At 43.3% G+C, this 15,498-nt stretch overlaps 1 protein-coding gene across 2 annotated transcripts in view; it reads right to left on the minus strand.

The window, feature by feature from the left end:
- Positions 1 to 2,380: 2,380 nt before the first annotated feature.
- Positions 2,381 to 15,498, minus strand: part of LOC110487052 (transcription factor MafG-like) — a 44,557-nt gene continuing 31,439 nt past the window's right edge. For both annotated transcript variants that reach the window (XM_036939162.1, XM_036939161.1), the window contains exons 2-3: positions 10,208 to 10,280; positions 2,381 to 9,604 (exon numbers count right to left, since the gene is read on the minus strand). In XM_036939162.1, the coding sequence (XP_036795057.1) occupies positions 9,149 to 9,604; positions 10,208 to 10,243 (492 nt within the window). In that variant the 5' untranslated portion in view covers positions 10,244 to 10,280 and the 3' untranslated portion in view covers positions 2,381 to 9,148. The remainder of the gene's footprint in view (positions 9,605 to 10,207; positions 10,281 to 15,498) is intronic.

The following is a 15,498-nucleotide window of genomic DNA, read 5'->3' on the forward strand; positions in this document are numbered from 1 at the left end:
AGTCATGCAGCACATTACCAAAATAAGTGAGTGGATACCAATGAGAAAACATTCAAAGAGCTTGTATTATTCAATGTATACTGACCTAAAATATAAACGCAACATGCAACAATTTAAAACATTTTACTGAGTAACAGTTCACAGAAGGAAATCAGTCAATTTAAATAAATGCGTTAGGCCCTAATCTATGGATTTCATATGACTGGGCAGAGGTGCAGCCATGGGTGGGCCTTGCAGGGCATAGGCTCACCCATTGGGGAGCCAGGCCCAGCCAATCCGAATGAGTTTTTCCCCACAAAAGGGCTTTTTTTCCCCACAAAAGGGCTTTTTTACCCCCCACCCCCCTCGGACAATGCCACAGGTGAAGCAGCTGGATGTGGAGGTCCTGGGCTAGCGTGGTTACACGTGGTCTGAGGTTGTGAGGCCGGTTGGACATACTGCCAAATTCTCTAAAACGACTTTGGAGGCAGCTTATGGTAGAGAAATAAACTTCAAATTCTCTGACAACAGCTCTGGTGGACCTTCCTGCTGTCAGCGTGCCAATTGCACGCTCCCTCAAGACTGGAGACATCTGTGGCTTTTTATTGTTCCCAGCACAAGGTGCACCTGTGTAATGATCATGCTTTTTAATCAGTTTCTTGATATGCCACACCTATCAAGTGGATGAATTATCTTGGCAAAGGAGAAATGCTTACTAACAGGGATATAAACAAATGTGTGCACAACTTTTCAGAGAAATAAGCTTTTTTTTGTGTGCATGGAACATTTCTGGGATCTTTTATTTCAGCTCATGAAACATGGGACCAACACTTTACATGTTGCCTTTATATTTTGGTTCAGTGTAGTTTCCTGTTTATGGACAACCCTAATAATAACTATTTTTAATAGATTTGTCCTCTAAAACGATGACATTTGGAGGAAGCGGCATGCTAAGCTTTGGCAGAGTCGGGCATGGTGGTAAATTAACACCACGGCTCATGGGGATGATGGTAACATTAATTGTGCGGTCGGTGGCAGCGGGCATCAGGCGGGTTTAGGATCTAGGACAGTGCACCTGCTACACAAGTGTCCTAGATTGCCCACCAGATCACTTTAACCCAACCCGTCAAATTAATCAAGTCTTCAGAGGCCATAGAGCCCGTTTGGGGCAGCCATCAGGGGGGAGGAGGGAAGGGTGGGGGAGTGAAGCATCTGATGAAGACAGAGAGACCGTCTGGGCAGCCATCAGGGGAGGGGGGAAGGATGGGGGAGTGAAGCATCTGATGAGGACAGAGAGACCGTCTGGGGCAGCCATCAGGGGAGGGGGGAAGGGTGGGGGGAGTGAAGCATCTGATGAGGACAGAGAGACCGTCTGGGCAGCCATCAGGGGAGGGGGGGAGAGAAGCATCTGATGAGGACAGAGAGACCGTCTGGGCAGCCATCAGGGGAAGGGGGAGGGTGGGGGAGTGAAGCATCTGATGAGGACAGAGAGACCGTCTGGGCAGCCATCAGGGGAGGGGGGAAGGGTGGGGGAGTGAAGTATCTGATGAGGACAGAGAGACCGTCTGGGGCAGCCATCAGGGGAGGGGGGAAGGGTGGGAGAGTGAAGTATCTGATGAGGACAGAGAGACCTGTATGAGCTGATAGGAGGGAATGGTTGTACAAAGAAGCAATGCTGGGTTACACATGACAGTTACACCCTGTTGGCACCATCTTCCTGAGCCCAACCACACTGTGCTGGTGTGGATATGTACCTTTCACTGTGCTTTGCATCACAGTTCCCACAACTACAGTGGATGGATGTGTAACCAGGCCAGCGCAATACCAACAGCTCTGCTCAGTTTGGTTCAGCTCAGTAGCCTAGTGGGAAAAAGGTATTAGTCTAGACTCTAGACAGAACCATTAGTTCTTTGCTAACCAGGTTCCCCACATAAAATATGTTCTGAATGTGAGTCAAGGTATAGACATTCATGTGATGTGTGATGTCTGATGTGATGAACCATGTGTTAACACTGAGGGACCCAGGAGGCCCCGAGGGACAGGGGATGACTAACCCACTACTCTTCCTAATCTAGGACAGCTAGGCACACCGCACATCCTTCATGACTCTCATGTTTTAGTCGTGTTGGGCCAAAAATATGTCCGCCGAGGTTAGTCAAACTGGGTCGCCCGCCCGACGGCTTTTTTTGGATCACAAAAAAAAAGAAGTAAATTGTGCCATCTAAATGATCTCCGCCTCCTGAAAAGCCACCCTGGACAGCAAAAAGCCTTCCCCGTCAGTTTATTTTTACTAGCATCAAAGTGGGTCAATGACGCCACAGAAAAATATGACGAAACCTCATTTCAACATTTCAACAGTGTCTGAATGGGCCACCACAGGAAGAGAGGGTCACATCTAAGAGTCCTTTTCAAAACCTTTTTATTGGTCATATAGAAAATAAAGTAAGCTGTATCAACAAACATACTATATATACACACACACATCAATAACTTAGACATTTCAGAGAACCACGGTTAAAACCACAGTCATTATATATGAATACATCATATTACTTATCTACAGATTGCAAAAAAGTACAATAATTTACAAATAGTTACAATTAACTATTCTCTGTTTTCCATACAAAGTACTGCAATATCTTATTACAACCCATACAGAAAAATAACAAAAACAGTTGAATAATAACTTGATATACCATTCAGACACTTCCAACAGCTTTATTTTCAGACTTAATACCTTTGAAACATAGACCTATACTCGAGTGAGAAATACCTGCACAGTCAAATGTTCACCAAGCATAATTTGATTCAAAAAAGCCTACATATCTCTACTAGAGCTAGCAAATCGTCACACAAGTGCTGATAAGTTATTCATCCTCTCCAATACAACTGGCTTTTAAACAAAAAGCCATAACTAAGTAAAAACGAGATCTGCTGCAGAACAAATTAATTCCAGTGTTTTTAAAGATCAATATCAGATACACATTCAACGAACAAAGACAAACAAATAGAGTTTCAGGAGACAATGAGCAGTAATGATTGAATTAGCAGCATGGTAGGAACCAAACTAATCAAACCACAAATGACAACAGAAATTGCAAGTGGCCCTTATGTTACTCAGGATTGTGTTCCTGGTCACTTCTTCTACTTCAGGACATAACTTCCGCCCTGTTTTACAGATTGTATAATCACACATCTATAGACTGTATAATATCTGTAGGTTTAGTCTTTAGGACAGGTAATACCAGTCTTCTAATCTATGGAGTGATATTTGTGACAACAGAAATTCAATGTGTGAACACATTCAGTTGCTGGTTCTAATATCACTCCATAGTGTTCGGGTTTAGGGGTTTCTGTCAGGGGAAGTCTACTGTTAGAGAAGGGTTAGTCAGGCATTGGGCTACTTCCCCTAGACTAGAATCCCTTTAGACGGGCATCACAGTGAGTGAACATCTGGGGTGTGTCCAGTGAGGGTGGAACGCTCAACAACGTTGCAGATACAAATATAAACGAATGGATCTGACACAATTCCCAATTCTATCATGACAGGTAATCATATCTGTTGTACACAATGTATTTATATCTGAACAGTTGTACCCTCTAGCAGTTCCCATGGTTTTCATTCTCCTTAACCAACATAAACTAAGGGCCAACTGCAGTTTGGTGTGTGTGTGGGGTAAAAGAACAACGCCACAAGAATTCCAATCCAAAACACAAGAGCTGTTGGTATAAAAATCATTAGACCACAGTCACTATTACAACAATATAGACTACTCTTCTAGCTTTACTCTCACACCTGTCCACTGAGTTTGCATATGTATAAGGGTCACTTTTTCACGACGGTCAACACTACCTACAGTAGCTACCTACTATACACCTGTGTGTGTGTGTGTGTGTGTGTGTGTGTGTGTGTGAGACTCCCTCTCCAGAAGAGATACATGTACAGTGAGCACCACATTGGACAGTGACCATTTGTTTGTTATTTTGGTTCTGTACTCTAGCACTTTGAGTTTGAAAGGATACAATGACAATGAGGGTGAAGTGCAGACTGTCAGCTTTAATTTGAGGGTATTTTCATACATATCGGATAAACCGTTTAGAAATGACAGCACCTTTTGTACATGGTCCCCCCATTTTAAGGTAGTACAAGTGTTTGTTGAATTGGCTTCACAGATGTGTCGTTAGGCAGGTGTATTCATTGGTGTCGTTAGTGAATGCAGGAGAGCTGTTGATGAATAGTATTGATTGTAGACTTTGCTATTGGCTTTGGAGGTTGTTGTTGGGGTGTGACATCATGAGGAAGAGGGCAGTGTCCATGCAAATGAGGCTGGCCGTCATAAGGCTCAGAAATGAAAATCAATCAATCAGGAACATTGCAAAAACCCTGGGCATGCCCAAGTCAACCGTTTGGTTCATCATTAACAAGAAAAAAATTAACCGGTGAACTAAATTATGTCAAAAGACCCGGTTGTCTGAGGATGACCACTGTAGTGGATGACCGGAGAATACTCTCTATTGTGAAGAAAATCCCCCTGACAAAAGCCCAACAGATCAGAAACACTCTCCTGGATGCAGGTGTAGATGTGTCAGTCTACCATACGTAGAAGACTACACCAGCATGACTACAGAGAGACTACAAGATGCAAACCACTGATGAGCCTGAAGAACAGAAAGGCCAGATTACAGTTTGCTAAAAAGCACCTAAAAGAGCCCCAAGAGTTCTGGAAAAAAAGTATTGTGGACAGATGAGACAAAGATGAACATGTACCAGAGTGATGGAAAGAGGAAAGTGAAGGAAAAAGACATGCCCATGATCCAAAGCATACCACCTCATCCGTGAAACATGGTGGAGGGGGCGTTATGGCTTGGGCCTGTATGGCTGCCAGTGGAACAGGCTTCATCGACAATGTGACTGCAGACAGAATTAGAACAATGAGTTCTGAAGTCTACAGAAATATTTTATCTGCTCAGATAAAACCCAATGCCTCCAAACTCATTGGACGGCACTTCATCATGCAACAAGACAATTACCCTAAACATATTGCTAGAACAAAGAAGGGGTATTGATGGCCAAAAAGTGGAAAATCCTTGACTGGCCGAGTCAATCACATTGAACATGCAGAAGAGGAGACTGACGGCAATAAGTCCCCGAAACAAGCAGGAACTGAAGATGGCTGCAGTACAGGCCTGGCAGAGCATCACCAGGGAAGATACCCAGCGTCTGGGGATGTCGATGCATCGCAGACTTCAAGCAGTCATTGCAAGCAAAGGATATGTGATGAAATATTAACAATGATTACTTTATTCTACATCATGTTAAACTGCCCAATGTTTTTTGGTGCCCGAAAATGGGGTTGACTATGTACAAAAACTTCTATAATTTCTAAACAGTTCATCTAATATATATGAAAATACCCACAAATTAAAGCTGGCAGTCTGCACTTCACCCTCATTGTCATTGTATCCTTTCAAACTCAAAGTGCTAGAGTACAGAACCAAAATAACAAACAAAAAATGTCACTGTCCAATGAATTATGGTGCTCACTGTACATATGCGAGAAAGGTCATGGGTCAGGATGCCTTTTTAACATTGTGAAGACACAATAAGGTTTACTCCACAAGACTGCCACAGCAACAAGAACGACAACACCCAAACTGGGGAATGTCAAGAGTCATATATATCCATGGATTATCTTCTAGTCAATGGAAATATCTAAGTGTGTTCAGAAGACATAGTGAGGATGTTTTAGCGTACATACACTATATACTAGGGCTGTGTCTGATGGCACCCTTTTCCATATATAGTGCACTGCTTTTGGTAATGCAGGGAAGTGTCCATTTCAGATGCCCCCTGATCTGATGTGAGCTCAGAGGTGTGGGGAATAGCATATTAGACACTGGAGTGTAGACCTATTCTCTCCTGTTCAGGTCTACCTACCATACAACTTCAAGTGCTGTGGGTTCCTTCTGCCTTCCTGGACTATTCTAGCTATAGGCTAACAGTCTGGGTCCTGGATCATTTGGACATATTCAGATCTCTGCTTCCTAACTTTTCCTCTCAGCTGCTCTGTTTTAAAAGGATATGTTCAGTAATTCACAACTTAATGCTGGTGGTATCCTTACCCTGATAGACGTCTATGAGCCAGGAGAAACTGTGATGATTGGTTTTTACGTTACTTAAAGGTGTTCTGGCATCACTTTTTGAACATTTGCCCCCCCATCACTCCCATTGATTTTTAGCTGGCAGAGGATCAAGTTAGGTGAAGTTTATATTGGTTTATTGTTTAAAGAAATTCAAACCATGGAATACAGTTTCTCCAGGCTCATATAGATATATTCAGGGCAAGGAACCATGTGACATGAAGTTGTAAAATACGGAACATATCCCATGTCATTACATAGATACTATCACCTTTTAAAGGTAAAACTGATTACTGATAAATCCCTCTTACAGGGTCAGAAGACAGGGTGACCACTTGGCCTGTAAGCAGCATTACTGGCAGCAGGTTGATCTTCCAGATCTTCATTTGGTGTCTGAACAAAAAGTCCTTTTAGAAAAATTGTTAATGAGCGACTATCAACAACAAGTGCCATCCCTAACAGCTTCTTCTCAGAGCTGCAATGGTTTATTTTTTTAGGGCAAACTTGTTTTCTCCTGAGCAGAACAAGCTGGAGATTAGTGCATGTTTACCCTCACAAAAACCATGAACACAACCTGACAGTCAGGAGATGACCTGTTATTAGTCACCTGTATAAAGCTGCATGCTGAGCCTCCCTTCTCATAGTTAGAATGAGAAGAAGTTATTTATTCAAGGAGAGCTTTTACAATGCTTGGCTACACGGTAAGAGAGTGTCAAAGATTTTGATTTTGCTTAGTCTTTGAAAAAGTCAATTGTGAGGCTATTATCCCTTCGCAAATTGCAAGTAGTCCCCTTTGGTAAATGGATAAGACAATAACAGTTGAATCTAAATCAGAGGTGATGTTCCCCTGGAATTGAAACCAATGAGAGGGGAGGAGGGCCACTTAACTGGGATTCAAAATGAACCAAGGGCCTTATCTTACCCCTATGCCTGCTCGGTCGACAGTAATAACGTCGACAGTAATAACGTCGCAATGACAAAAACATTTGTGAATCACAGCTAGTGGAAGAGATATCACAGATGCCAATATGGATGAAGACAATAGATGATGTTTACACCAGCTATATTATCTCTATTACAGATTCCTATAGAAAATACCACGGCATGACATCTATACAGTGAACAACACTGCCAACTGTCACTTATACACATCACGTCACGCGCTACCCCACACAGTACGCGCCTAGTCACTAGAAAAAGCTACCAGCCTCCAATAGTAAGCCACTTTTGGTACAATTGCAAAAAAGGATATCACAGGTTTTTTTGTCTGAAGTTTTCTTTTCCAGTGTTTCTATAAACAACGGCAGATGCTCGTCTATGCATCAATGCAAATCAAGAACTCTTAAGTCAACGACTTCTAGAATACACACACGTTGACAACTAAACAGTAAAGCTCGTTGTGTGAATATTATTTTGGAATATGTGACCAGCCAGTTCACATGTTATTACATACGCACAAAAAAAACTACTTATTTACAAAACAGTTCCAACTTATTTACTCGATGGAGCACAGATTGAGTTTTAAATGTTTTGAGGATAAAAAAAAAAATGTCCTCCACAAAACATAATCATCACAAGATCTTGTAAAAACATTCAGCTTCTCAGATACTGGAGAAAGAAACAATCTTGTAATCCTGGAATGGCATTGTCAACTCCAACATCACACCTATTATTATTATTATAATTATCATCCCATACCAAGTAGGCTATCGTATTATTTTTCAGATCAGATCGACTCATTCCCCTTACATTACACTATGTAACTTCCTATTTGTCAGTGCATGTGTGTATTATTGCATCTCCTGTTGGTCAAATTCTGTGACAGGCTGACCTGAACCTAAATAAATGCTCAACTTAACAGAATTTCCTGTTTAGTTTTTTTTTACCAACTAAAATCACATGAACTGGTCTGATGGGTGAGTTACTAGTCCTTACTGAAGGTTGCTCACAAGACATCAATACCATACAGTGCATTTCCCTCTTCTCATAGTCAGTGTATTCTAACAGGCCCAGGCTTGTTGCTAACTGCAATCACTCTTTCTCCACTTGTGATACGGAGAGAGGGCTAAGAACTTGAAGCATAATGCCAACCGGGTGTGGCTAGACTGTTGGTGGCTAGTAGTTATGAAAGAGTGCATTTCCACATCACAACCCTGTGTCGGGACGGAAAAGACTCAAAGAGGGGCCATCTGTAGGAAACAAACAAACACTCAAACACTTAGTACCATGTACAAAAACACACAACTCCATCGAGAGCTCCAATTCCAACACCAGATGGAGTGACATCAATTATGGATTGGGCTACGTCGTACGACCTTCCTGGACTCACGTGACCTTTAACCTTTTGGAATCAGTATGTGAAAATACACTATAGAGGAAGGATGTGTATAGTCCAGCGGAGGCTCATTGTAATGGATGGAATAGAATTCATGGAACAGAGTCAAACATGTGCTTTCCATGTGTTTGATACTGTTCTATTTATTCCATTCCAGCCATTACAATGAGCCCGTCCTCCTATAGCTCCTCCCACCAGCCTCCTCTGGTGTATGTATTTCTGCTTGTACAGTGCCAAGGCAGAATGGAAGTATGGTTTATACTACTAAAGGCTGTCTGATAAGGGTTGGTGCCAAGGCAGAATGGAAGTATGGTTTATACTACTAAAGGCTGTCTGATAAGGGTTGGTGCCAAGGCAGAATGGAAGTATGGTTTATACTACTAAAGGCTGTCTGATAAGGGTTGGTGCCAAGGCAGAATGGAAGTATGGTTTATACTACTAAAGGCTGTCTGATAAGGGTTGGTGCCAAGGCAGAATGGAAGTATGGTTTATACTACTAAAGGCTGTCTGATAAGGGTTGGTGTGGCCTCTGCTGCTGGCCAATTGAAAGAGTGTTACTAGCTGGTACAAAGGTCTGGGGGGGGGCCCAAAAGACAGACAAGGGAACTAATCCTGTGCTCCATGATGATACACTGACTATAGTACACGTTGTTTCATTAGTCTGATAACTCTCCACGCAGCCCAGCCCCGATACTACGACCTGGCTCCCGTCTTGGACTTGATGATGGTGATGACGCTGGTGGCCGTGGCCACCTTCCCAGGGACCAGGGGCCCCATGACCCCCCGACCCCCTGGGGTTAAGGCTACGGCCGGGCTGCGCGCCACAGTCCTGGCGAAGCTCTGCAGGGCCTCGTACTTGGAGCGTAGCGAGTCCAGCTCCACCTTCATGGTGGCGTTCTCTGTGGCCAGCTTGTCCACCTCCAGCTGCAGCGCTGTCTTCTGCTTCTCTAGCTCCTCCTTCTGGGTGACCCGCTTGACGCGGCAGCTGGCGGCGTAGCCACGGTTCTTCAGGGTGCGGCGCCGCTGCTTGAGCTGCAGGATTTCGTCCTTGGTGAGGCCGCGGAGGTGAGCGTTGAGCTCCCGGACAGACATGGTCACCAGTTCGTCGTCCGTGAGGCTGGTCCCATTCTCCCCTGGCTCCTTCTTCACCTGAGAGGGAAGTGAAGGGGGGTGATTTGATTCATTTTGGAGGTAAAACATTTTTCAGAAAAAGTACAAAGCCCAGAGGATAACTCATGAAAGCATTATACAGCAGTTATTTTCAATGTGGTCCAAAGAGCAGGGGAAAGGGAGGAGATGTGGTCAGGAGGAGGAGGAGGAAGGGGGGGACAAAGAGCAGGGGAAAGGGGGGGGGTGTGGTCAGGAGGAGGAGGAAGGGGGGACAAAGAGCAGGGGAAAGGGAGGAGATGTGGTCAGGAGGAGGAGGAGGAAGGGGGGGACAAAGAGCAGGGGAAAGGGAGGGGATGTGGTCAGGAGGAGGAGGAAGGGGGGACAAAGAGCAGGGGAAAGGGAGGGGATGTGGTCAGGAGGAGGAGGAAGGGGGGACAAAGAGCAGGGGAAAGGGAGGGGATGTGGTCAGGAGGAGGAGGAAGGGGGGACAAAGAGGGAGAAGGAGGAAGAGGGGTGATGACAAACAAACAAGTATGACTAGAGTACAGATGGTAAGAAGAACATACCTTTTCTCCCCACACTGACAGTGTAAGAGAGACAAAGGTTAAGGTAGGGGTCTATGTACTTCTTTGGTTAGTTTACCTTCAAGGCTTTGTTTCCCTTGTTTGTAGTAGTCATGCCACGAGAGCCGCTTCCAACAACACCACTTGTTGGTCTGTGGAAGAGAAGAACTTAAATAAGAATCCATATAGCCAGAGGAGAAGAACAGTGAGGTTTCACGTCAAATAGAGAAGAACATGAGAAGAACAGTGAGGTTTCACGTCAAATAGAGAAGAACATGAGAAGAACAGTGAGGTTTCACGTCAAATAGAGAAGAACATGAGAAGAACAGGAAAGGTGTTCAAAAAGATCTGTTCCTCAAACTCAGAATCCAATGGAGGAAAAGGTCATTGAGGAGGGACCTTGGAAATTCTCTAATACGGTTGAGAAGGAATCAAGGAGATTGTGCAGAATAGAGGAAAGGCAAATTGTGACGGAGCCATTCGTTTTCAGAGATGGAGCAGAGACTTCAGCTCTTCCTCTAAAAGTAACAGGCAGGCCAATCAGTAACAGGCAGGCCAATCATTTGTGCAACTGTGAACTAAAGGACAGTTGGCATTTGACGGTTTGGCACAACTACAGCAGTAGCGACTGTCACTTTGATTTATTAGAAAACAAAACCATCAGCGGGGAACTTCCTCAACGAGCAGCCACCAGGCAGGAAACACCTCAACTGAAAAAGTCCCCATCTTACTGTATGTACCTCAGACTAATACCTCAGACAAACAGCTCTAACACACACACACACACACAGAACCTACTGTATGTACCAGTCCTGACACCTCAGACTAACAGCTCTAACACACACACACTTTAGAAAGAACTCAGTCTGGGGAAAATGTTTAAAACACATGTAAAAGACAAGTGTTTATTATTCGACAAGTTCAGGTAGTCCATCCCCGTTTGGTGACTGATGAATAAAAGATGACTGGGGAGGGAAACTGTATTTTAGTCAAGTCCATCCTATTCAACTATTGCTGTACATATACTATTCTAACCTACGTATTCTTCTAAATAAAATATATATTCTATCCACAGTGTCTATACATCCCATCACACACACATACAGTGCATTCAGAAAGTATTCAGACTCCTTGACTTTTTCAACATTTTGTTACATTAAAAGCCTTATTCTAAACTGGATAAAAAATATTTAAAAAATCCTCAATCTACACAAAATACCCCATAATGCCAAAGCGAAAACAGGTTTTTAGAATTGTTTGCAACTTTTTTTTTAATTAAAAAACAGAAATACCTTATTTACGTAAGTATTCAGACCCTTTGCTATGATACTCGAAATTGAGGCCAGGTGCATCCTGTATCCATTTATCATCATTGATGTTTCTACAACTTGATTGGAGTCCATCTGTGGTCAATTTAAATGAATAAATGATCGGACAGGATTTGGAAAGGCACACACCTGTCTATATAAGGTCCCATGTTAACAGTGCATGTCAGATCCAAAACCAAGCAATGAGGTCGAAGAAATTGTCCGTAGAGCTCCGAGACAGGATTGTGTTGAGGCACAGATCTGGAGAAGGGTACCGAAACATTTCTGCAGCATTGAAGGTCCCTAAGAACAACGTGGCCTCCATTCTTAAATGGGCCTTTGTCAGGGACATGACCAAGAACCCAATGGTCACTGACAGAGCTCCAGAGTTCCTCTGTGGAGATGGGAGAGCCTTCCAAAAGGACAACCATCTCTGCTGCACTCCACCAATCAGGCCTTTATGGTAGAGTGGCCAGACGGAAGCCACCACTCAGTAAAAGGCATATGGCGGGCCAGCTTGGTTTGCCAAAAGGCACCTAAAGGACTCTCAGACCATGAGAAACAAGATTCTCTGGTCTGAGGAAACTAAGATTACACTCTTTGGCCTGAATGCCAAGCTTCATGTCTGGAAGAAACCTGGCACAATCCCTACGTTGAAGCATGGCGGTGGTAGCATCGTGCCGTGCGGATGTTTTTCAGCGGCAGGGACTGGGAGACTAGTCAGGATCGAGGGAAAGAGAAGAAATGGGAGAAACTCTCCAAATCATATCCAAGAAGACTCAAGGCAGTAATCGCTGCCAAAGGTGAGAGTGCTAGCCTACTGGTGGTGAAGAGATAGAAGACAAAGAGGAAAAGCAGGAATCCATAGGAACATAATATTACCTGTAGTAGGGTTGCAAAGGGTGGGAAACTTTCCGGGAAATTTTCCATGGGAAGTTAAGCCCTGGAATTTTGCAAAAATTCATTTTTCTTTTTAAGTCAGCTTATAACAGTGAACCTTTGTGGGATACACATAAGGCAATTCCAGATCTTGTGGCATATTTTGGTTAAACTATCCCCGATTCAATGGAATTGCAACCCTCTGCATGCACAGTGCATTCTTCCATCACATGTACAGCTGATTCTCAATATCTTGCACACTAATAAGATGCTATTGTGTCCACACTAATACACTGACTGAGCCAAGGACTAAATGCTTTCTGGTAAGTTTTGATTACAATACTGTATGGGGTGAATATATTTTATGACATATATAATTTATTTGTTAACTAGTAAATAGTAGCCTACAGCAATGTGTGTTCAAATAATTTCTAACTTGTGAACAATTTCTGCTAGCTAGTTTTTGCTACCATGTGGGATTTAGCTTGCTTGAGCCTGCTGAAGAGTGTTAATTCACCTGTTTCCATACACATTTTATTTTTAAACAACTCCTTTTGTAAGATAAATGTTTTATCTAACTGCTTAACTATTTATCTACATGGAGTTGTAGTTGTTGTTTTTTTTCCTCATTTTTTTCTAATCTTTACAGGAAACTGCCACAGGCACTATCTGATGTGTGGAGACATTTCCCTGCAGCTAATGTAGAAGGAAAAGCTGAGTACATTTGCAAATACTGTGCCAAATCATATGTGAAGAATGCAACAAATATGCTGTAACGCACTTTAGGCGTAGTGGGTGCGGAGTCAGGCGCAGGAAGCACAAGGTAGAGAACAATGTTTTATTCCGGCACAGAGAAAAATGGTCACGCCAATACCGGGCGCACATACGAGACCGGCCCAAAACCAGGACCCAACCCGTCCGGAGGAAAAACAAAGGGAAACGCACCACCACAAACATACACAGAGGACGAATAAGCCCGCACAAAGAGCAGGCGGGCCTTACCGGCATAAATAGCCCAACTAAAAACCTAAACAAGAAACAGGTGTAACCAATAAGACAAAACCAACAGAAAAGGGAAAAGGGATCGGTGGCAGCTAGTAGACCGGTGACGATGACCGCCGAGCGCCACCCGAACAGGAAGAGATGCCACCTTCGGTGGGAGTCGTGACAGATGCAGAATGATCTGGCCAAGTGCATTAAGTTCCCTCAGCAATCACAACAAGCAACCTCTGACAAAAGTCCCTCTACTTCTATTCAAGGTGGAAATTATGAATCAGGCACCTTATCGATAGCAATAGCTTATGGTCCTCCTGGAAAAATATGTTTTTTTGACTCAATGGAGGAATGTAGTCAGAGAAATGCTGATGGATGTCTTGCTTGAGCTGTGTATGCAACTGGTTCAACTCTGATGCCCACAGGCAATGTGTATTGGAAGAGATGAATGAATGTTCTTCGCCCAGCATACATCCCTCCAACCAGACATGCTTGATCTACTCATTTGCTGGATGCAGAGTTCAACTGAGTTCAAGTGAAGGTCAAGCAAATTGTAGAGAAAGCAGACTGTATTGCAATCATCTCTGATGGGTGGTCGAATGTTTGTGGGCAAGGAATAATTAACTACATCATCTCCACCCCTCAACCAGTATTCGACAAGAGCACAGACACAAGGGACAACAGACACACCGGTCTCTACATTGCAGATGAGCTGAAGGCCGTCATCAATGACCTTGGACCACAGAAGGTATTTGCACTGGTGACAGACCAAGCAGCCTTCATGTTCGCTGCATTGTCTAAAGTGGAGGAGTCCTACCCTCACATCACACCCATTAGCTGTGCTGCTCATGCATTGAATCTACTCCTCAAGGACATCATGGCACTGAAAACAATGGATACACTCTACAATAGAGCCAAGGAAATGGTTAGGTATGTGAAGGGTCATCAAGTTATATCAGCAATCTACCTCACCAAGCAAAGTGAGAAGAATAAGAGCACCACATTGAAGCTGCCCAGCAACACCTGTTGGGGTGGTGTTGTCATTGTGTTTTACAGTATCCTGGAGGGAAAGGAGTCTCTCCAAGAAATGGCCATATCAGTCTGCCAATATGGACAGCCCCATCAAGAGGAACCTCCTGGATGATGCATTTGGGGAGAGAGTGGTAAGCAGCCCGAAACCTATAGCAGTAGCCATTGCATGGATTGAGGAAGACAATGCCATCCTGTCTGATGTTCGGACTCTGCTTGCAGATGAAAGAGAATAAATCCGTACTGCCCAGCCCACTTCACTGTCGCTCCAAGCAGAGGAAACTGCAGATCTGAAATGCATCAAAAAGAGTGAAGACTTCTGCCTGAAGCCCATACACGCCGCAGCGTACATGTTGGACCCCAAGTATGCTGGCACGAGCATCCTGTCTGGTGCAGAGATCAGAAGGCCTATGGTGTCATCTAGAGGTCGACCGATTATGATTTTTCAACGCCGATACCGATTATTGGAGGACCCAAAAACTGCCGATACCGATTAATCGGACGATTATTTTATATTTTTTATTTGTAATAATGACAATTACAACAATACTGAATGAACACTTATTTTAACTTAATACATCAATAAAAATCGATTTAGCCTCAAATAAATAATGAAACATGTTCAATTTGGTTTAAATAATGAGAAAACTAAGTGTTGGAGAAAAAAGTAAAAGTGCAATATGTGCCATGTAAAAAAGCTAACATTTAAGTTCCTTGCTCAGAACATGAGAACATATGAAAGCTGGTGGCTCCTTTTAAAATGAGACTTCAATATTCCAAGATAAGAGATTTTAGGTTGTAGGTAATATAGTATTTACAGTGGGGCAAAAAAGTATTTAGTCAGCCACACATTGTGCATGTTCTCTCACATAAAAAGATGAGAGAGGCCTGTAATTTTCATCACAGGTACACTTCAACTATGACAGACAAAATGAGAAGAAAAAAATCCAGAAAATCACATTGTAGGATTTTTAATAAATTTATTTGCAAATTATGGTGGAAAATAAGTATTTGGTCAACGACAAAAGTTTCTCAATACTTTGTTATATACCCTTTGTTGGCAATGACAGAGATCAAACGTTTTCTGTAAGTGTTCACAAGGTTTCACACGGTTTTCACACACTGTTGCTGGTATTTTGGCCCATTCCTCCATGCAGATCTC

This window comes from Oncorhynchus mykiss, chromosome 12 (assembly GCF_013265735.2).
Source record: "Oncorhynchus mykiss isolate Arlee chromosome 12, USDA_OmykA_1.1, whole genome shotgun sequence".
NCBI classification, from domain to species: domain Eukaryota; kingdom Metazoa; phylum Chordata; class Actinopteri; order Salmoniformes; family Salmonidae; genus Oncorhynchus; species Oncorhynchus mykiss.